A 23335-nucleotide genomic window follows, 5' to 3' on the forward strand; every position below is an offset into this window, starting at 1 on the left:
GCAGGAAGGGCCTCCCGTCGACCCGGAAGGCCCGGCAGGAGCAGCCGGTTAGGGGTTCGTGTCGGCGCTGTGGGTTGGTGGTTGTGTTCTCGTTGCCATCATGGGGAAGTCGTTCGCCAACTTCATGTGCAAGAAAGATTTCCACCCTGCCTCCAAGTCCAACATCAAAAAAGTGAGGGGAGCGAGGGTTCGGGGCGGTGGGGGGAGCCGTTGGGGCCCTTGCTAGGCGGCTGGGCTGGGGCAGAGTGCCGCGGCCGCGTCGGGCGGGGGTCGCTCGGTCAACCTGGGCCGCATCAGCCGCGCACAGAGAGAGCTTGGAAGGCTGAGACATGGCCGGGCAGTATCCCATGGGGAATGGTGGGCTCCCGGCATTGCAACCGTGTGAATAAAGGCATATCGGCCTTCCTATAGTGGCACCGGCCTTGGGGCAAGGGGGAAGGAAGAGGCAGGAAAAAGAAGTTAACAAATACTTGGAACTTCGAGCTTACTTGCTCGCAGGTCTGCATAACTACTGCCTTTTCGTGCCTCCAGCTTTCCAACACCTGGTTCGCTGGATAAATAGGTGCCGTATGCTGTCCAGGAAAACCCTCACCTGTCACGGTGTGCTCATGTTCTCCCAGTATTTCATACCTGCTTGACCTGGTTCCAGGGCTCTCTTCTTCAGAGAGAACAGAGCTTATTCTTTCAGGAGCTCCTAAGAGAACCTGGTATTTGAGGTCTGATGAAGCTCAAGTGAGGAAGTGTTGCTGTGAAAACAGTGACACAACGAGGGTGTTTTCTGAGCCAACTTTTCCCTTTGAATTAGTAAACTTTCTTATGTTTTGTCAGTTCTTAAATGTTGTTGGAGTTGTGGCTTACCAAAATTACTGCTTGTTTGGAGTTCATTTGTTGAAATGCTATACAGAAATACTGTGTTTTGCATGATTAGAATGGGAATTTTCCATTGCTTTGTATTCTTAATAGATTAAGCTAGTTAATATGAGCCAACCTGAATATGAGCCAACAGTGTGCCCAGGTGGCCAGGAGGGCCAATAGCATCCTGGCCTGCATTAGGAATAGTGTGGCCAGCAGGAGCAGGGAGGTCATAGTGCCCCTGTACTCTGCATTGGTTAGGCCGCACCTTGAGTACTGTGTCCAGTTCTGGGCCCCTCAGTTTAAGAAAGACATCGAAACACTTGAACGTGTCCAGAGAAGGGCAACAAGGCTGGTGAGAGGCCTTGAACACAAGCCCTATGAGGAGAGGCTGAGGGAGCTGGGATTGTTTAGCCTGGAGAAGAGGAGGCTCAGGGGTGACCTGCTTGCCCTCTACAACTACCTGAAAGGTGGCTGTAGCCAGGAAGGGGTTGGCCTCTTCTCCCAGGCAACCAGCACCAGAACAAGGGGACACAGTCTCAAGCTGCGCCAGGGGAGGTTTAGACTCGAGGTGAGGAGCAAGTCATTCGTCATTGGAACGGGTTGCCCAGGGAGGTGGTTGAGTCATCGACCCTGGAGGCGTTCAAGGGGAGATTGGACGTGGCACTTGGTGCCATGGTCTAGTCATGGGGTCTGTGTTGATAGGTTGGACTCGATGATCCTCGAGGTCCTTTCCAACCTAAGCGATACTGTGATACTGTGAAGTATTTTCTGTATTTATTTATTTAAAATGGAAACTTACATGTTTTAACTAGGTATGGATGGCAGAACAGAAAATATCATATGATAAGAAGAAACAAGAAGAATTAATGCAACAATATTTGAAAGAACAGGAATCTTATGATAATAGGTGAGAACTGGCATAAAACCACACACTTCTTCCTACTGTCTCTTGTTTTCATGGCAATAAAGGACATGGTATTGTGAGTTATTTGAAATGCTATCTCCCTTGGGCCAGAGTTGTAGAAGAGTGACTCATAAATTGCTGTCTGATTAAGCAGAGGAAAAGGAGATTCTTTAAAGTGGCTTGAGTGTATCTTCTGATTCATTTGAAAATATGTTGCACAGAACAGCAGGTAACTTGTCTAACAATGGATTTGGATCACACAGAACTCTGTTTCACGATTCTGTGGAATTAGTTATGTTGCAGTTGTGTGATTTGGGGTGCACCATGAAGCATGCAGAAGTATTTATCGATATCTCAGGGTTTTTTTGTATTCAAATATTTTTACTCAAGAAATTAAAAAAATGACAGTTACTATAACAATTTCCTGCTGCACTTTTGTTTTTAAATAGTACAAATGTGACTGTTGTGTGTGTGACACCCTAAACTCTGTCCTTTTTGTTTAGATTACTTATGGGTGATGAGCGTGTCAAGAACGGTCTTAATTTCATGTACGAGGCCCCACCTGGAGCAAAGAAAGGTACCACGGTTTCCCAGTCGTGAGCAGACTGTACTGCAAAGCTAAAAACCATCTGAAGAAATAAGCACAATGGGTTTTATTTTAAAATAATGCATTCCTAGTGAGGTAATGCTGAAAAGCATGAGTTCTAGTTCTTCCCATGGGAACGTGCAGACATATATAGCATATAATAACTTGGATCTCACAGTACTTTCATATCTTCAAGAATGGTTGGGTTTGTTATTTTTAACTAAGAGTTGAATGGGAAGGGGAAAATCAGTTAAATTATCTTTCCTAGGGATAGCAGAAAGTCTGTCCTTGACCAAAGGTTTCTTTAGCCAGTTATAAAGCTATCAGATGAGGAGTAGTAGGCCTTGGCCAAGGTGATGACTTGGACTACACAAACTTGTATTTTGGGCTATTCTCCTTTTTAGAAACAGCAGGGTCGGTTTTGCTTAGGAATTCTGCCTATAATTCAGCTTGGCATTTGTCAAGCATAGGAAATACTAAAGCAAGAACTTAATTAGTGGACCTTTTATAAATAAATACTTAGGAACCTCTAGTCAAAAGTGCTGGGTTACCTGACTTTAGTGGGTCTATGACTGTATTTAGTAGATTCATAAAGGAAGTTACTAATTACCCAGTGGATACTCAGATCAGTCACTTAATTTTAGTGAAATCTGAATATAAATGCAGAACTAAGGACACATATTTCCTTTAAAAGGAAACATTCTTTTTTAAATAAATATTTCCTATTTGCCAGAAAGCCCTTGGAAATGCTTGGGTGGGCTCATTCTTGTAGACAAATTTTGCAATTACTTAACTTCAAATGATCTTAAAGTAATCCCTTAAGCTTAGAGCAAAATGCTGCCTTAAACTAGTGATTTTTGCTTACATGGAAACTTACATAGAAACCTTTCAACTTCTTTTTTTTTTTTTCTCCCCCCAATCAGATTAACAGAGTTTTAAAACAGAGTTTTAAATCAGATTAACAGAGTTTTAAAAAGTTTTATTCTGGTTTTACAGAATTTGTAACCATATACTGGAGAATGATTATAAAGTGTCCTCTATTTAAATAAATTTACTTGCATTGTCATACCTAATGTAAACCATAAAATGTTTTGTCTCCAGCATTAGACACATCAGCTGCATTTTACATGTGTAACTAATGTATTATTTCTTTTCTTTTTCCATGATTTCTCAAAATTCAGAGGAAACTAAAGAGGTATTTCATTACATCATTTCTTTGTTTTCTTCTTACATAACATGTATTATAAAAAAAAACTTCAAACCTAAACATGCTTTCTGTTCTCTAGCAAGACGGAGAGACTGAATACAAATTTGAATGGCAAAAAGTCGCCCCTCGAGAAAAGTAAGATATCTGCATTTTAGACAAATAATTTGTTTTGTTCCTTCTTGATTACCTTTTATATAATTTTCTGTTGTGTTTTTTGTTTGTTTTGTGTTTTTTGTTTGTTTTGCTCCTGTTTTCTTTTAGAGCAGGTCACTTGTATCTACTCCTGTCATGTCCTGGCAGTTAAAACCTGTAAAACTGGAGCAGTTTCCTTGATCTTTTTTGGAAACACATCAAAACTAATGTTTACTGGAAGTATGTTTGTGAAATTGATACATACTTTGCAAGAAAAAGTACTTTGATGTATGATGATGTTGGGTTTCTTTTAGTAGTGAATGAGTATCTGTTTTCTTTTGTGTTTGTGTAACAGGTATGCTAAGGATGATATGAATATCAGAGATCAGCCATTTGGTATCCAGGCAAGTTACATAAATTACACTCTGTGGATGTCTTGGGTATATTTCAAATATTATCTAACTGCAGGACATTCACATGGACTCTCTTTATTTTATCGTCTGTTTCTCAGTGAGTTTAAAAGCTTCTCTTATGCCTAATAACATGGACATTTCTGTAAATGTGAAGCTGCGCTGTTAACTCAATTATGTCAATTTTCTTTTTTCGTTTGTTTTTTACCATTTTAGGTGCGGAATGTGAGGTGCATTAAATGCCACAAATGGGGCCATGTCAACACCGATCGAGAATGTCCCTTGTTCGGCCTGTCTGGAATTAATGCCAGCTCAGTCTCAAGTGATGGATCAGGTAGGCAGTGAATATATTGTAAAGGTTCTGGTTAGGTATTTCGAGGGAACCCCTCGCACTTAGTTTTAGAAGGTTTAAGTTTATCACATATATGAAAGAGTTGATGAAATGGGGAGAATTATTCTTCATTCCAAATGTAGGATCTGCAATTTCAAGTTAATGATTTCAAATGACGGGAACCTAATTTTCTAATTAGTAACACATTTAAAAGAGATTCCATAATGACTGTTGCTTTAATTCTATCTGTGGCAAAAAATGAGAAGCTGCAATAAGATTGTTTATATCAGAATGGCAATATTTTTGTCACCAAAGGAAAAAAAAAGGTTTCTCAAAGGCTTCCAGTTCAGATTCAGGCAGACTGCTTAGAAAAGCTAGAATATACCAGTGTATCTTTGTTAATCACTTGGTAAAGGAAGAGAGGTTTGGATTTTTTATATATGTACTGTGCTTCTGTGAGTGGCCAAGCAATTTAAACCTAGAGTTCCAAATTCCCGGGTTCTTTTTAGCTGGCTTTGTGTTGCATCATGAACTACGGGTTTTTTCCTCTATTAGCTTTCGTGCTACTTGAAGTCACACAGCAGTTAACATTAGATGAGGTTTTAAAGAAGTGGAGATAAATGTTCAAATCAAATAATTTTTACCTACAATATTTTGCTTTCTGTAGTTTGACTCAAGTTTGTAACACTTTTAAGATTCTTTAAATTGTGGCACATTAAAGAAACACCTGGTAACATGGGTGAATCTTCAGCCTTGCTGTACTGCGCTGCAAGATCGTGTGCTGTGTTGCCCATTTGATAACATCTGGGATTTTTCCCTCTTTCCTCAGGTTATCTATTTTATGCAACAGTTCTTAGTCTTATTACATATTTAACCTGCTTTTCAGAATTAGGTCACCTAGATATGTCATTTCTTTGAGATGAGGGCTGGAAGACCGCATTGAAAGGAAGTAGTGTCACTTACACTCCTCTGCTTTTAGGCACTGATGATTATACCATTGCATTACCCATCCTATAATTGACATTCTCAGCCTTTCTATTCAGAAGGTTATAATGCTAAGTCATTTTCTTGCCTCGTTCCTACCGTAGAAGAAGATATGATTGGAGCATTCGACAATAGTAGAATTTTATATTATGCAGCTCTTGCATGTCAGATACACTTTTGTGCTGCAGAATGCCCCCTACCCCTGCCCAGTTCAAAATGTGTGTAAATTTAAGGAGTGTTTGGCTGTGAAAATGGGAAGTATTCGTACATGGTTGCAAAAACTTGAAAGTGGGCTCCCTATTTTATGTAACAGTGTATATAGACACTGTGCAGAGTCGATATAAGACTAACTAGTTGTTTCAAACCTAACTGAACTACCTGTGTAGGTTTAGGCAACATTTGACTACTGTGGGCATTCCCTAGTCAGAGTCATCTGTTATCCAGATAGCTTTCTAAAAGGTCTTTGTAAACCTAAACCACACATGATGAATTTTGCATGAAAGAAAGTACTTGCGTGTTCTCAGGCTGTGCCAGTGCCCTCTCACTTTCAGCTCTGGAATTTAGTGTGCTATTCTGAGCATAGCTGTTTTTTATAGGCTGAGGAAGGATCTCAAGGAGCAGGAGCGGGGTGACAGATCAGGATTTGTATATATAATTTGTAAGACACTGCTCTTGGGTTTAAATAGTCAGCTGTAATGATACTGCTTTTTTCAAGGAAATTGTGTAAAAACACTGCAGGTAAAGCTTAACACAATTTTGAATTCTTGATTTAATAGCAAATACAAGGCTTGTAGGAAGTGGTAATATCATTAATTAGGTCGTCAGATAAGAGGTTGTCTGCTTTTTGTAACCTCAGGAATACAATCCTTTCATCAACTTTTCTAAAACTTCATCTGATTTAATAGCAAGCTAAATTGTACTCCTTTGACACCTTATGGAAATTCCATGTATGTAAATGAAGAACTACAGTTAAGTGAGAACGCAAGTTATTGAAATCAGTGATTCTCTTAAGACTCATAATTCATCCCTGTGCTGTGTTAAAGCTTACCTCACACTTTTTTCCTTCTTTTTTTTTTTTAACTAAACCCTGACACCAGTCCTCTTTTCTGGGATGAGAGTGAGTAATTATCTTTGCATTTCTGAGAGTTCTACCCCGTTGTTACAGTGCTACAAATCTCCAGTTCTGTAAAATGAACCTGCACTGAGGGTAAAACAGTATTGTTACATTTTCTAACAAGACATTGCCACATTAAAAAGACATTCTATCATGTTCCGATTAACGCCCCCCAAATGCAGAATCATGTCTTGTTTCTCTTTACTGCTTTTTTGCTGCCTCTCCTCACTTCTGCTAAATGCTTGGTTACCAGTCCTAATGCTGACTTGCTATCTACATTCTTCTGATCTTCTATAATGCGTCTCCTCAAACTCTTCTTCTACGTCTTTCTCTTTATAAGTAATTGCATACACTCCTAAACCAACTGCTTTTACGTTTCGAGACTAAAATCCTAATCCTGCAAATATGTCAGTTGGCACACTGTTCCTATTTGAATTGTCTAAAATTGCAGAATATACTTCTTTGGAAGGGACAGGGACTTTTTATTTTATCACTTTCTTGTGAAACCTTTCTGTCTGTCATGATCTCATGATGAGGTTTAAAAAAAAATGAAAAGCACTTGAATTGCTTCCCACTCACCCCCACGCAACCCCTGCCATGTGTCACAAATAAGTGTCTCCTCATGCTTAGAAAACTGGTAAAAAAAACAGACACAGTACTCCAGGTGTGGCCTCACCAGGGCAGAATAGAGAGCATGTTGGCCATGCTCTTCTTACCAATTCCCTCAGAATACCAATGACCGCTTTGGTCACGGAGGCACATTGCTGGCTTGTGGTGAACTTGTTATCTATGAGGCCTTCCAGGTTCTTCCCTGCAGAGCTGCTTGCCAGTAGGTCAGCCCCTAGCCTGTACTGGTGTAGGGGGTTATTATTCCCCAGATGTAGGATTCTACTCTTGCCTTTGTTGAACTTCATGAGGTTCCCCTCTGCACAACTCTCCAGCCTGTTAAAAACCTTTATTAGAATAAACCAAACCAGGTTGGAAGAGACCTTCAAGATCATCGTGTCCAACCCATCAACCAATCCAACCCACCCAAACAGCTAACCCATGGCACCAAGCACCCCATCAAGTCTCCTTCTGAACACCTTCAATGACGGCGACTCCACCACCTCCCCGGGCAGCCCATTCCAATGGGCAATCACTCTTTCTGTATAGAACTTCTTCCTAACATCCAACCTGAACCTCCCCTGGTGCAGCCTGAGACTGTGTCCTCTTGTTCTGGTACTGGCTGCCTGGGAGAAGAGACCATCATCCGCCTGTCTACAACCTCCCTTCAGGTAGTTGTAGAGAGTGATAAGGTCACCCCTGAGTCTCCTCCAGGCTGAGCACCCCCAGCTCCCTCAGCCTCTCCTCATAGGGCTTGTGTTCCAAACCCCTCACCAACTTTGTTGCTCTTCTCTGGACTCGTTCCAGCAAGTCAACATCCTTCCTAAACTGCGGGGCCCAGAACTGGACACAGTACTCGAAGTGTGGCCTAACCAGTGCAGTGTACAGGGGCAGAATGACCTCCCTGCTCCGGCTGGCCACACTGTTCTTGATGCAGGCCAGGATGCCATTGGCCCTCTTGGCTGCCTGGGCACACTGCAGGCTCATGTTCAGCCTACCATCAACCAGCACCCCCACGTCCCTGTCTGCCTGGCTGCTCTCCAGCCACTCTGACCCCAGCCTGTAGCACTGCATGGGGTTGTTGTGGCCAATGTGCAGAACCCAGCACTTGGATGTGTTAAATCTCATGCCGTTGGACTCTGCCCATCTGTCCAGCCTGTCGAGGTCCCTCTGCAGAGCCTCTCTACCCTCCAGCAGATCAACTCTTGCCCCCAGCTTGGTGTCGTCAGCAAATTTACTGATGATGGACTCAAAGTCTCACTGAATGGCAATACACATTGTGGTGTGTCAGCCACTCCTCCCAGTTCAGTATCAGCAGCAAACTTGCTGAGAGTACACTCTGTCCCTTCATCCAGGTCATTGATGAAGATATTGAACAAGACTGGACCCACTCAAGAACACCACTAGCTACAGGCCTCCAACTAGACCCTGCACAGTTGATCACAACCCTTTGTGCTCTGTTATTCAGCCCATTCTCAATCCACCTACTTGTCTCACCCAGACATGTCAATAGTCTAAAGTGTTTATTATGGTAGCACAGAAAAACTACAAAACCAGTTAGCTTCTATGGTCTGAACATCAAGAAAAAATTTCAGAAGCTTTCTGTTCCTAAAATGCAGAAGAAAATACACACCCTGAAAAAATAGGCATTTCAGTGATAGTGAGTGATTGCTTATAGTGTACAGCAAGAATGTGTTGGGGTTTTGGTTTTCTTTTCTACTTTTTTTTTTTTTAATAGCTAAATGTGTAAAAAATGTTTGCAGCTAGCTCCCAAAGAGTTGAAAATGTTGGGCTAATTAATCAGAACAGATAATACTTCAAAGGGTCAGGAATTAATTCTATATGTAGTATATATGCATCTTTGAAAGCTTGTTCCCAGTTTATATATCAGGAAATCAAAATGCACATATTGTCTCATGGCAGAGTACATCTGAGAGTTGCAGATGTAATAAGTAGTAAAGGTGAAACCAGAATAAAATGTTAGGCAGTACATGAGACTTCAGTTAGTTTGTGAAATTAACTGTATTAGCAAGACCAAATACAGGCTAGAAATAATTGGAACTTTTGTTTTTTTAAAAGGCAAATCTTTGAAATTTTTTTATAAAGTCTTTGAGAACTCTGCTTTAAAGTGATTTTCTTGGTAGAACTTTATTTCCTTTAATTTTCAGTCCTTTCATTCTAACAAAAGATGATCTTTCATCCTTTTCTTGCAAACTGAACTGAACATTTTTTTTCTGGGCGGTGCGTGGTAGTTGCACTACCTAAATTTAGGTTAGGATTCTTCCAGCTTTGGAAATGCTTTGTCAGAGCACACCATGCATCAGCACAGTGCTGGAGGCAGCTAGTCCATGCACTGTAAAGTAGCCTTGCTGGTAATGCAATCAGTGCTTGTGAACCATTGACCTCATGGTTCTGAATCTGATACTCTACAGACCTTGTCATTGCTAATTTCTGCAGAAGTAGCTTTTAAGAAGTGGTCTGGCTTCCCTGTAGGAGGCTTTTAACAGGCCTTGTCCTTCTGGACCTTGTTGTTCTTTTGCCTTAAAGAACACTTAGCACACAGGAAGACAGATGACTTTGTTGTGTTCACTGCTGTCTCCACACATTTATTCAAATGTTCTATCCTGAGAGAAGTACAACTGCTCTGCTGTAAAGGACTGAAACATCCAAGTTTAGGAACTACAGGAGAAGTTTATTATATACTTATCAGCTCATGGCTGAATTCCATCATGTAATAACTCTGAAGTCTTTAAAAATCCCTACTGCAGAAGGGTAACTGCTCTCAGATTGTTACAAAACAGTTGATAAATGTGGAAATGGTGGTTTAACCCCTGTATGCAGCTCAGACCCACATTTTCATCTTTCTGCTTAGTCAACCTTTTGAGAGGAAATGAGGGTAAAAAAAAAATGTTTTATTAGGATAACCAAATTACCGAGTTAAAATCAGCAAGAACAGCCTTTCCTCATCATTCCTATTCTTCCTCCCAAAAACTGGGCCTTCAAAGGTCCTAGTCAAATGGTGCCTTCAATTTAACATAAGTCCAAGGTGTCTTTTTTTTTCAGTGCCCAAAATTGATGAGTTTCAGTGGGATGTAAGACTCCTTATTTGAATGAAAAAAAAAAAAGCCAAAGTACTGCAGAAGCCTACTTCAAGAGCACTTGACACGGGTTCAGTTTGTATTTTGTTCTAATTTTTTTTGTGCTTCAGAAAGAGCAACCCAAAATGTCTTATTTATGCTCTATTTGTTCAGCCTCAGAGGAAATGTTTGAGTTCAGACAAATGAAAATGAAACTCTTATGTCTGATTTAGCTGCATTATCTGAAGTTCCTACTCTGTGTCTCTGTGAAGAAAAAGCAGGGTTTTTGATTGCCTGCTTTTTATTCTTTTTTTCATGTTATAAAATAACCACCAATGCAGGCTTTTCCTTTCCCCTAAATTCTGTAAGTCATGATTCTCTTGTTTCAGCAGAAGGATACTTGTCTTTGAATCTTGTGTGAGGACTACACTGTAATCTTCCTCTTTGCACATAAACTGACTGACTGTTGCTGTTTTAGACACAATGTTGAATATGATGTGTGCAAAGGCCAGTCATGGACTTCAGTTTACTCTGGTGGAACTGCTGCAAGGCAAAAGCATGTCTGTGGTGCAGTGCTGTGTTCTGTGAGAAGAAAACTGCTGCCTTTCTAGAGCTGACATACACTGCAGTGCTTCAGCAAACCAAAATAATTACAATCAGTACCTTAACTTAGGCGTGGTGGTTTGGTTATTTTGCTTCTGGGGCCATTTTACTAATCTAGCTGGTAGTTCATACCCAAAAAAACCCTAATAATCTTACCATTTTAAAAGCGCCTATTGAATAATATCTCACCAGTGAATAGAGATTATTTTTGCAATAAGGCAATTTCAGTGGATGTGGTTATCATGGGATAATCACACCCCTGGGGTATGGTCTTGTCTGTAATCTCCCAGGAGTGTAATTATTTCATGATAACTGCACCCCCTGGTGTTGCATTATTTCCATTATGAAATTCTTAGTTTTAGATATAAAGTAACTTACTTTGATCACTGGAAACTGCAAAGGAGCGTTAGAATGTTCCAGCTGTGAGGCTTACAGGGACCAACTTATAAGATTTACTTCTTTTCAAAGATAAATTAGGCAATCAAAATGCTTCTTTAGGCTAAACTGATTTACAGGTTTGGGTTTTTTTACTGATAAAATCCTAACTTTCAAAGTTCAGATAAGGTGAAAATATCAGCTATGGTTCCGAGTTTACATGCTGCTCTGTGTATATGCACGTGTGCAATAGGTCACTGCACCTAAAAGTTTTCCTGTTCTTTACAATCCTTTTATTATTCTTACTCAGCAGCATCTGTTGATTATTATTTTTTTAATGCTTTTTTCAATGGAGCCTGAAAAGCCTTTAACTTTATTAGAACAGAGACTAACAGGTTTTCTGTGCAAAATGTTTAGAAGTAATATTGTTACTTCGCTTTAAAATTACTTGCACCTTTCTTGGTCTGGTAAAGTTAGGACAAACTAAACACCTTTTTTTTTCTCTTTTTTTTTTCTTTTTATTTCCTGAAAACAATCTTATTTTGCTTGTTGAGGGTTGGGGGAGAGAATTGCTAAAAAGCCATGAAACCTTGAGACTTTTACCATAGTATTTTTGAGAACAAATAACCTGCTAGGAATCTGTTACTGTCTTAGGGAGAAAGGTATTGCTATCTTATGAAGTAAGGCTAGTGTCTCAAATAAGGAGGAAATTTTGTGAATGGTGTAGTTAGAAGTGGGATGGTAAGATTAAAACAGGTTCTTATGTTCTTGGTCTATGAAACCAAAGCCAGGAGAGATCTGGGCATCCTCCTCTGCTGTGGACTGCTTTAAATATTTTACAGCCAAGTGGCTCCATATATGATCTGTCCAGTGAAATTACTGAGAAGACAGTAATGTAAGGTGGTGGAAATGCATTCTGTGGAACATTCAGGTACATAACAGTAAAAATATAACAGAGGAACATATGTGTATGTCTCTCTGTCTACATATACCTAATGCCTTATGGTCTGTGACGATAAACTCTCGGTCTGTCTATGCAAATGTAGCCTTCTGTAGATTCATTATCAGCTCACAGTTTGTGCTACTCTGTTCACCTGCATGCACCTAATCTTATTGTGGTTGTGGTTTCCATTAGTCTATCATTTAGTATCTTCAACTGATCTCTAGCTTTTGGGTGAAACTCCTTTCCATAGTAAACACTGAAATTACCAGTCATACAGAGACAGCAAAACAGGATCTCTGTATCTCCTACTTTCTGTCTATACCTTGCTGAATATTTGTATAAATGGTCATCTACAGAAACAGTGTATGAAACTTTCCTCTATGATCTGTCGCTGAGACCTTTGATTGTGGACAGTAGGAACCTTAAGTAAATCTTCATATAGTTTTAAGAACTGACACATTTTAGAATAATCCTCTTTTTTTGTTTCAGAAGCCTCTGTATTTGATGTGAATGCATAAAATACAGCTTCCTATTAGAAGTCTTGTGCTTGCCATTTAAGCAATAAATATGGCTTCCTGTAGTTTGTTTCCAAACAAAACAATACAGTCATTCTGTGATTTCATAAAAATATATAACTGCAGCCACCACCTAAGTACAACTGGTTGTTGTCATTTCCCTTGTCACAGGTAGGAATGGTGGTTACACTCTTACAGCTTCTCATCTCTTTGCTTCTCATATGTATTCCACTGTAAAAATCTATGTAAAACTTAATTGATTGCAAAGAATCATTCAGTTTGCTGATCTGAATGGGTGACTGTAGTGAAGGCTTTTATCAATAAATTGAGCAGATCCTGTCAAGACAGTCAACATGAAGAGAAAGAAGTAAAACTAATCATTTTGGTGATACTGGCAATCATAACATTATGGTCTGTCCTTACTGCCGCTGGAACTGTTGCAGACAAAAGTATTTAATCACAGTCGCTCTGAAAAAGGTTTTAGCATTCTGTTCTCTAATATTGGGTAATTTGAAAAATGGGTTTGACATTTTAATGGAGGCCTGCTAGATGGTGTGCTACAGTGGGCATTGTTCTCTTAAGAGGAGTCCTGTGCCCATGCCTCTTGGAGGAAATATTCTGGCAGCAACAGTGTTACGTACACTCTGCATTTGTATCTTCAAGAGAGGTAGAGAATTGAAAATTAATTGCAGCTATAGGTTTCTCTTGCTTCTGGGATGGGGGTAGTGATGCAGAGTGGGAGAACTTGCTGTAAGTTAAGTATTTAAGTAATTGAAATTCTGAATTGTATTTCCTCCCCTGGATTTTTATAGAGACAGAACTGAATCTGTTAAATTGATCTCAGTTAAGTGTGACAAGAAATGGGTATGTGCTTTGTTACTAGGGGGGGAAAAGAGTACTTTGTAGAAATTCCAGTATGATATCCTTCTGCAGTTGAGTATAGGCTTCAGAAAAATTCTATTTACAAATCTTCTGTTTATTTAGTGGTACAAATATTACAAAGATGCACCAACAACTGTTGAGTAAAGGTTGCACTCAGGTTGTGGTTGTGAGACTAAAATCCTTCTTTTCACACCTCACTGAGGGGTTAAAATTTCCAGATTTTGTGCCCTGTTTGAGTCAACTGAGTTGTCTAGATTTTTTTCCTTAAGTAGTATCTTAAACAGAAGATAGCAGAGAGAATTAGTGCAGCAAGAACTTCTGTGGGAAGCAAGAAGCGGGAAAACACTGTAATCTATTTGCTTGACAACACTGTTGCTTAAGAATTACAAATATTGTTAAAATCCTCTGAGGGGTCTTTAACTATGGAGCCTCTTTTGTGCAAGCCCTTAATATAATTTTGGGTACCTGTAGAAAACTTAACAAGTTGACAGTTTTCTTAAAAAAGCATGGTATTGGCATGCAATTAATTCCACTATATGGTAAAAAGCTTTTCTGAGACTATGAATTAAAGCAGATAAATCTTTTTGTTTTAAACAAATGTCATCTGGAAAGGTTTTAAAGGTTTTTTTCTTTTCTTTTTTTCCCTATTAAAATATAAATTCCAGAAAACAAGCTTGACAATTATATTCAAAAATAGCAAGGTACTGTGTTTGACTTGTTTCAAACACACTTTGCTGATGGCAGAATGCTGAGAGACTAGTTGTCAGAAGTTGTAGCAATCAGCTATTTTTACAGGATTCCTGTATCTAACATTCTGTCAGCTCACGACATAGTGTCATCTAGATGTTCTCACTTGCATGAGATCACACAGGTAGCTTCTTAAACTGTCTCACAAGTCCCTAAGGAATTCATCCATTGAGGACATTGTTTTTCATAGTAGACAAAAAGGGGGGGTTGTACCTTATATAGGAGTGATTTTTTTACAAGTCAATGAATGCTGTTGAGAATACTTAGCTAACATCAGCTCTCAAGATTTTTAGCCAGTTGAGAGGCTCTCAGCTCACTCGTAACATCTCTTTGACAGTTTATGGCTAACCAGAAAATGTATGGTTAACAGGTATACAAGTGATGACCTAGGTGTAGTCATAAACCAAAGACAGGCTGAAAAAATTTACCTCTTTGGCTTATCAGGCAAGCCAAGTTTGATCAGGCATCTGGGCATAGTCATGCCTCCAACAAATAGGACTCCACAATCAGTTAACACCAAATGAAGGAAGAGGCTCTCTACCAGCTGCCATACTGATACCTCCAAGATTAAAGCTTTAGCTCATAGACAGGAAGCCAAGGACAATTCTGAGAAGCTGTGTTTTTCAAACCTCAGTTTAGTACTAAAGTATAAATCAAAAGCAGTCTGTTGAAGCATGTGTGGAAAAAGAAAGTCACCAAGATTTTGATTCCTTTGATTCCAATTAAAGGAATTTAATTCTGAGAATAAATATTTTCTAGACTCTCCTTCTTGTGTTGCAGAAAGTAGATGGTAAGAGACTTTTGCTATTAGGCTGTGCAGACATTGTTAAATATGTCTTAATTTAACTTCTCAGCTTGGTGCTGTAACCAGATAGAAAACAGTCAGTTTAGACTGCCCAGATCAGATATTGCTAACTGTGGTTTGGCATTGGTACCTGAGCAAAGGTGATGATACAATCTTGCTATCACTGAGCAGCAGAAGTTCAGAGGCAGAGCAGAGACATCAGCTCTTCAGGAAAAAAAAACAAGAGCAAGTTCACCTGTGGCACGCTCTTAAAAATGCTGATGCTTTTAAAACTGCAAAGATCAAATGCTGCAAGGGAGTCCTTCATAATCAACCATAGAGGACAGCATGCTTGTGTCGTGCCTGACTGTGGTTTGCCAGAAGGGTTGTGAAACAGAACTGTGTTTTGACCCTACTTTCATTGATTGGGGGTGGTGGTGGTGTTGTTGTTATTTTCCTTGTTTTTTTCTAAAACATTTAGTGACAGTAAAAATAATGTACCTAATAAAGCTTCTTGCATCTCCTCACGAATCTGGCTGAACCTATGTTACTGTTTCCCTCACCACAGTTACAGAGACACAAAACAGAAATAATCTATGTTAGCCATTGGAATGTGCTGCCCAGGGAGGTGGTGGAGTCCCCATCCCTGGAGGTGTTCAAGAGGGGATTGGACGTGGCACTTGGTGCCATGGTCTAGTCAAGAGGTCTGTGGTGACAGGTTGGACTTGATGATCTTTGAGGTCTCTTCCAACCTTATTGATTCTATAATTCTGTTTCATAAAAGACTCTCAAGGTTCTGTGGGTGCATTTGATGTAGCTTGTATATATCCATAAAACAGGAATAACAGTGATTTGCTAACTGTTCTTGTCATGGTAATATCACATTGCAAAAAATTACTGCAGATGGAGCTATAAATGTCTCCTTGATGTCATTAAGAATATAGAAGCCATGTAAATTTGGTTTTCGCCTGGCTTGCTTTCCTTACAAGTTTACCTGTTTGGGTTTTTTTGTTTTGTGTTTGTGATTTCACCTCCAAAAAGCATAGAGAAGCTAACTCAAAAATTTGTGTGTTAGATCCCAGCTTGAGCAGCTACTCTGACAGATCTCTTGTTCACTCGTATACATCTGTGTGTTAACAGCACGACTGACCTCCATTGGGCACGAGTGTACAAAAATCAATAGTACTGTGCAGTCATATTCTTATGCAAAAGAAGATGTTCTTTTGCTTACATCATTGCCTGAAAGGTTTGTATCTAGAAAGTAATTTTGAACTGTGCTTTTGAAGGCCAATATATCTTCATGCCTCTCTGGTCTCTGTTCTGCCTGTAGTCCTTGTATGGAACCACAAAGTTTAGATTCGCCTTTGTCTTTTTGCAGATCTCCTTTATTTACATTGTATTCCTCTATTTATGTAATCACGCTAGTGGGAGCTATTAGGTATCTAATATGCATCAAAATGTGTGCAATGCTGAGACATGGAAGGGGGATAGCTGCCAAATTAGTTCAGTTACATTGAGCAATGGTTCTTCCTGCCTTTGAGTAACAGGGTCTCCAAGCTTCAATCTGGCTAAATTTTTTTGCTTCTTTGGTATGATGAAATCCTTTCTCATAATTCTGTATGTTGTCTCCGTTCAGCTTCCTCATACAGAGCTTGATTAGGTTTAGCATTTGATGGAACTATATGGCTCATTTGTATGGCCTTTTCAAATCAAGACTTTAGCTGGTACCAAATTCTCTTGTCAGGTTTCTTTCTAGCGTTGGTTTCTATTCCAGCAGAATAGATTTGGGCAAGCAGAGAAGGGTTTTAAATTTGAAATAGTAACAATATAGACACTGGAACCCATTGACATCCATTAACTATCAGTGAGCTTACAATGTAAGGGGGGAATAACCTCTTACTTATAAGAAATGTAAACTTAAGGAAATACTAAAAGGTATCATTCTAGGAAATTCTTTTGCCTGGCAAAACAAGGAACTTGTGAAAAAGTCAGTAATGCAAGGGCTCTTTCAGGCATTCTCAGTTTTATCTTATTCCTTCCTGCTTTACATATGGTCTTGTTTCTGTAAGCAGTGCATTACAGAAAACCCAGGAAAATGTTGAAGTTACATCTTCCTTTGAGAAAGTGCTATTTCATCTTCCATAGTAAAAATCTTCCTTTACTTTCCATAGTTTTCTGTGTTAAAAATGTATGAGTTTTGTCCACCTCCACAACTAAAAAGCTCTTGAAATCACAAAGCCGAATCAGTATGTTTCATAAAACTGATTAATCTTATAATTTACACTTAACTTTCTGCAGTAATAGTAATTGTGTGCTCCATGCTCTAATTTACCTTCTTCTAACTCTAGATTTGCCTTATATAGCAGTGCTAACTCATGGACAGTAAAGTTAGTGAATGAACTGGTAAGGAAATGTACTGAAAGTGACCTAACAAGAATGTATATTTAGGATAAAGAAAAAGTATCTAATCAGACAAGTACATGAGGGTTTGATGATCACAAGTATTCAATTAAAGCAAAAGAGGGTTTATAAATTATGCAGTCAGCTCTGAATGATCCAAACTGCATCCTGTGCTCTGCTCCTTGTTAGACATTGACAAAGGAAGATAGCATGTGCCTAATCCCAAGCACCTACTCTAATGCAATATATTGTGCATTTTTTGAGCTGATAAAACAGAAGTCGGGAGGTAACAGTCTAGTGACCTGGCATATGGGGGGGGTCCCTAAATAAGTAAAGTCACAGATCATTTTTTTCCTGTTTATTTATTTTCCATACATATACTGAGTTTCTAACAATGTTTACTTTCTATGTTTAGTTTCCAAAATGTGAAAAATGGCTTTATTTTAGGAAGGAGGTGGCACCTAAAAGTCTTATTTAATGTGCTTTCTTTAGGTTTCCTGTGCTTTTTTTTTAGTATAATAAAAATATATTGCTAGACTTACCTAAATATATTGTTTTCACCATGACAAAGTTACATAAGAGAATCCCCTTGTACTTAAAGAAAAATGCAATTATTTTCTATGCTGAATCTCCAGACTGCTGTTTTAGAAAATCATATCTGATTATTTGCTCAGCAGAAGATTATTGAGTTGATTTAGCTGTGATTTTACTTAACAAAGCTTCAGCTGAATTCCTACTGTGGAGTCCAAAAAAGGTAGAGAGATATAAATGATACATTCAAACTGTGATTTTTGTGAACAGGGCCATCAATGCACCCCTCGGAGCTAATAGCGGAGATGAGAAACAGTGGGTTTGCACTGAAACAAAATGTACTGGGGAGAAACTTGACCGCAAATGATCCATCACAGGTAATGATCTTTTTACCAGTAAGCTGAAAATGTCTATAAATTTTAATGTGATTGCTTGTGAATTGCTACTTAATGTTTTCAAATATGCATATCCATAGGAAAGCCGAATAGCTCTACCACTAGAAAAATGCCCAAAAACTTAGTGTTTTCCAGCTTTGTTTTAGTCAGAATGGTGAATCGTAAATTGCTTCTTTTAAAACCACATAAAATAAATTAAATCCCTCCTCTGGGTGACTAGAAATTGAATTTTCATAAAGGGGATGATCAGGAGTTTTTTTCCACATGCCTCTGATGCAATGCTAGCCTTCGGATGAAATTTGAGGAAGCACGCACAAATAATTGTTGCCAGGAATGCCGTATCTGAAGATTTTTATACTTGATTAACTATTGTTACATTTATTATTTCTGGGAGTTAAAATGTTTAATTGTCTTGACTTAGACTGCGCAGGGGACGTTTCATAAATACGCGAAGTGAAAAACTCCTTGAGTGAGCCACCAGGAAATAACCTTTGTTCGTATGGCAGGATAATCAAACCATTAGTAGAGAGGGGATGACAGCCCTCAGAGAGAGAAACCCTGAGTAAATAAGTTCATTGCACCTCCATAGATGGACGCGTCTTTGCATTTAAAAAAGCTGTGCACCCCAGAAAAACTCGGTGTATAGGCACTGTTAAACGAATCACCGTGTGTTTGGCTTATGTTAGGTGTGGTCGGGGTTTCTGAGAAGAACTTTCTAATTTTATTTCTTCTTTACCTTCCTGAGTGTGGCTGAAATTAAAAAGATCACAGTGGAGAGCTGTAGTGTACCAGATGCACATAATTTGAAGAATTCAGGGTCTTCAAAGTAGCTATGCTTTGCTGATTGCGTTACTGTATGTAGATTATGTGATTGCTGTATTTTGCATTGCTGGAACACTTTATGAACATTTAAAGACTAATAACACAACGGTGAAGTAGATGTGTTAATACCCATTTTCCTAATGACTAAACCGAGACAGAAAAGTAATTTGCTTAAATTACTCTGGGTTTGAGCAGGACTAGCATCTTACCTATTCATCCAAGCATGATAACAATGGAGTGACTTATCCTGGGGAATCATGTGGGCTCAGTGCAAAATTGGCTGGTTTTTGTTAACTATTTCAGAAATGTTTCTGTCCCTAGCAGTGATTTTTTTTTTCTTGTATTACTAATAACTCTGGTTGTATAACCCCCACATTCTAACACCTACTCAGCTTTGAGACAAAAGGCGGGTGGGGGGAAATGTTAGCTTTTTAGCAAGTTTGCTGCTCTTTCCAAAGTCTTAGGCTGACTTAGTAATACAAATATATTTGTGTCTGTGCAAATGTAAGGTATATAGAGGCATCACTTTTAATACAGAAATCTGAATGAGAAGATTATGTATAAGAATTTAATGTCCTACCCACATTTTGCTAGGAATTTGTTGCAAGTGAAGGCGATGACGACCCAGAAGTTGAATTTTTAAAATCACTGTCAACTAAACAAAAACAGAAACTTCTAAGGTAAGTGTGGTACCCAGTGAAAGACACCTGTAACACAAGTAATTCCAGCTTCATGGTTGTCCCTGTAACTCTGCTATACTGTTGAAGAACTTAGCTCCATTAGTACAGAAGAAAACCATCTCATTTTTTGACACATACTTCTCCACAAATAACACTATACAGCATGTGTTTTTAATTGGGCTGTTTTGTTTTAGTCTGACCATTATAATCTAGTTGTGATGCCTTTGCACTGGGGCTCATAACTGGAATATTAAAATAGGAAATTATTGCCTCACTGCAGATGCTGTCTATTACTAGTTTACTATCTTTTCCCAGGACTAAAAATTCTATGTTGTTGCTTACTGGTTTACAACTGGGCAAAGTTTATTACCTTCTCTGGCGCAGCTAAACTGATCCTGAGTTTGCACCCTAGAGCGGAGGTTGACCTAGCTCCGTACTGCTTTTGTATCCAGGTTTTACAGTTTGCTGCTCCAGCAGAGAAACCTCCCCAAAACTACTGGGTTTGGAGTTCTGATAAAAAGTTAATCAAGTTTTCAGTCCTTGTTTCTGTCCTACTAGTTTCACATGTCAAGTGGCTTACTTTTTTTTCCACTCTGTTAATTTGCAATGTGACCTTTAAATAACCTGAAAATGTTTAAAATGCAAAATATTAACTACTGCCTGGTAGATCCTATCCAGGTGTCTCTAGTTAAAATGGCCTTTTTTGGTTAAAAGACTTTCTGTGTATGAGGAGTGGAAAGAGGGGATAAAGGTGAATGGCTAAGCAGGTACATGAGTAGGTAGGTACTTAGGTATATGCATAAATAATTCTCTGAAGAGTTGGCATATTTTGTATTCCTTTTAAGAAAGGAAAATATATGTAGTATCAGTAATGTAAAACAGTGTTTTGTTTGAACTTCTGCTGGCCCAACGCAAGGAAATTACAATTATTTATGTTTCAAAAGTTGAAGTACAGTAAATATTTGGGTCCCTTAGATTTTATTGGTCTTTTTTGTATCAGTTTTCTTTTTAATGCACCGAAAGTAGTTTCACTATTCAGTCATTGATGTTTTGAGAATAAACAGAAAGCAAAATAAAAGCTAGGTGAAAGCAGTCAAACATCAGTGAATGCATGTGCATGATGTAGTATTGTATTTTTGCCTAGAAAATGTAAATTTCTAGATGTGACAGAAGAGGTTATTGAAAATATCTGTAATATTTGCCTGGAGAACTAGGAGACAAAGGCTTTAGAGTCTGTTTCTATCGTTAATAGAAAACTAATGCTAATTTTTTTTTTTCATTTTCCAAAATCTACAAACAAAAGCAGCAAAGACTTTTCCAAGGTCTCCAGAGCAGGCTGGCAAGGAAACAAAAACACTACTGAAATGTATTTATTTCTAGTTACAAGGTCAAATTTGACATACCTTACTTACATTGTTTAATATTAAAAAATAATGTTCTTCCTGTTTTGAGGGAGCAGCTGTGGATTACAGGAGGATTCTTATTATGGTTAAAGTCAAGTTAGAAGTTTAAAAGTAATCCTTTGCTGAAGATGTTTTTATGGAAAATAGTGTATTGACTGTGTAGTTCTTCAGAAGTAGTGAACTTTAAAAGACAATTACTGTAATTTAAAATGTCTTAACACGTCTGTTTGTGCTGCTCTTCTGTTTTGAAAATAAAAGGAAGTTGGATCGTCTGGAGAAGAAAAAGAAAAAGAAAGACAAAAAGAAGAAAAAGCAGCAAAAGAAAAAAAGCAAAAGTAAACACAAGAAACATAAGATGAGATCCTCTTCCTCATCCTCCAGTGAGACTTCAGTAAGCAGCAGTGATAGCGAGACTGACAGCAGAGATAAGGCAGCACAAAAGAAGATGTATTCTAAGAAAAGAAAAAAAGACACGTTTTCAGAGGCTAGCAGCAGCAGCGATTCAGAAGGAAAGGCAAAGATGAGGAAGGGAAAACTTTATGAAGATCTCTCCAGTAGTCACAGTAACAAGGACAAAGACAGGGAGCAGTACAGACTTTTAAAGCAAGATAGTTCTGCAGAGAACAACAAACGGAGCTCCTGTGAGGGGGAAAGAAAGTCCAAAAGCACATACCATAGCACCATCAAGAGAGAGACTGAAAGAAAGGAGAGGGATAGTAGAAGCCAAAGCATGGATGAGAGGAGCAGGAGAAGCCCTTGCACAAGTCACAGCAGTTCCAGGCAAAGGCGAAGAAGAAAAAGTCTGAGTCAAAGCCCTGGTGAAGAGCAGCATGGGAAAAATGAAACCAGAAGCCCCAGCACAGATGTGCACAGAGAGAAGAAATGTAGAGAGAGCTATGGGGACAAGTGCAGTAAAGTGGAATGCAGAGTAAGGAGCAGACGCAGTAGAAGCAGAAGCAGAGAGAGGAAAAAAACCAGATAGTACAGCGGACAGGTGCAAATAAGAATGTCTCCATTTTTTGATGAATACCTTTAACAAGGGCTCAATTACATATTGCTGTTCATTTTCCAATCTCTGTAACTAGCATTTCCTACATGAAGCCAACAGCATCATTTCTGTAATGTTGGAATATTTGTAAATTAGGTATAAATGTTAGGGTATTTTTCGTACTATATAAATATGCTTGTTGGGAAATACATCTTCTATACATGCAGTAATTCATTGACCTGATTTCAGGATTTGAAAATAGAGCAGTATGTGATATTCTTGGTTTTGTCATGATGATTTCTGTTTAGATGTGACTATGAGAAGAAGAGGAGAATAATTTGGGTAGAGTCCTGGGATATGTGAAATGCTAACAAATGTCTGAGGGAGTTCTGGATAAAATCACCACTTCATGTATCAAAACACTGTATTGTAGAGGGTTGGGGGGGTTATCCTGAAGCATTTTTTTCCTAAAGTTCCCTGGAAGAGATCAGTTTCATGAGTTAAAACAGCAGAGAGACATAGTTCATGTAAGTGTGTAGCCAACATTTTTTTGACCACCTGCAGTGTACAGCTTGGTCAGGGCTGTCTAAACATCTTGAACCCCTGTTGGTGTATGTCAGTACAATGTCAAGTTATTGTTCGATAATCTTTCAGGACATGAAAAGAATCTTTACTGCCTCAACTGTTTGGGGTGTTTCATTGTTCGTAGTAGAAATTTAATGTAAATAGGCATCCTTTTGTTTTCATGAAACAAACCTTTTGGATTTTTAAATGATTGTCACTTTCTGCACACACTGTAATGAACATGAACTTCCATAATAAAATACCTTATTATTTAAAACCAGTAAGAATCGCCTTCTCCAGAGTTGTGAATCGGTGCAAATGCACAAGGCAACGTTTGTCAAGGTTTTTATTGCAAAGGAAATGCCTCTCTGCCATTTCAGGTTGGCAAATGGAAGTGCATTGCGTGGAACAGTGAAAAAGCATCACCTAACTCCATATCTGGCAAGCAGCTTTCTTTCCCTCCTCTCTCACAAGACAAATGGGACCGCCTTTTATTA

General features: G+C 38.8%; 1 protein-coding gene across 1 annotated transcript; it reads left to right on the forward strand.

Moving 5' to 3' along the window:
* Positions 1 to 10: 10 nt before the first annotated feature.
* Positions 11 to 23119, forward strand: CIR1 (corepressor interacting with RBPJ, CIR1). The gene is made up of 10 exons (XM_068138552.1): positions 11 to 172; positions 1668 to 1762; positions 2263 to 2336; positions 3527 to 3540; positions 3632 to 3687; positions 4040 to 4088; positions 4311 to 4428; positions 18257 to 18363; positions 19798 to 19883; positions 21545 to 23119. The coding sequence occupies exons 1-10, from the start codon at positions 101 to 103 to the stop codon at positions 22266 to 22268; spliced, it is 1395 nt and encodes a 464-aa protein (XP_067994653.1). The 5' UTR covers positions 11 to 100; the 3' UTR covers positions 22269 to 23119.
* Positions 23120 to 23335: the final 216 nt, after the last annotated feature.

The sequence above is a fragment of the Melanerpes formicivorus genome, unplaced genomic scaffold (assembly GCF_026170545.1).
Source record: "Melanerpes formicivorus ecotype bairdi unplaced genomic scaffold, bMelFor1.0.p_v2 SCAF_5, whole genome shotgun sequence".
In the NCBI taxonomy this organism is placed as follows: domain Eukaryota; kingdom Metazoa; phylum Chordata; class Aves; order Piciformes; family Picidae; genus Melanerpes; species Melanerpes formicivorus.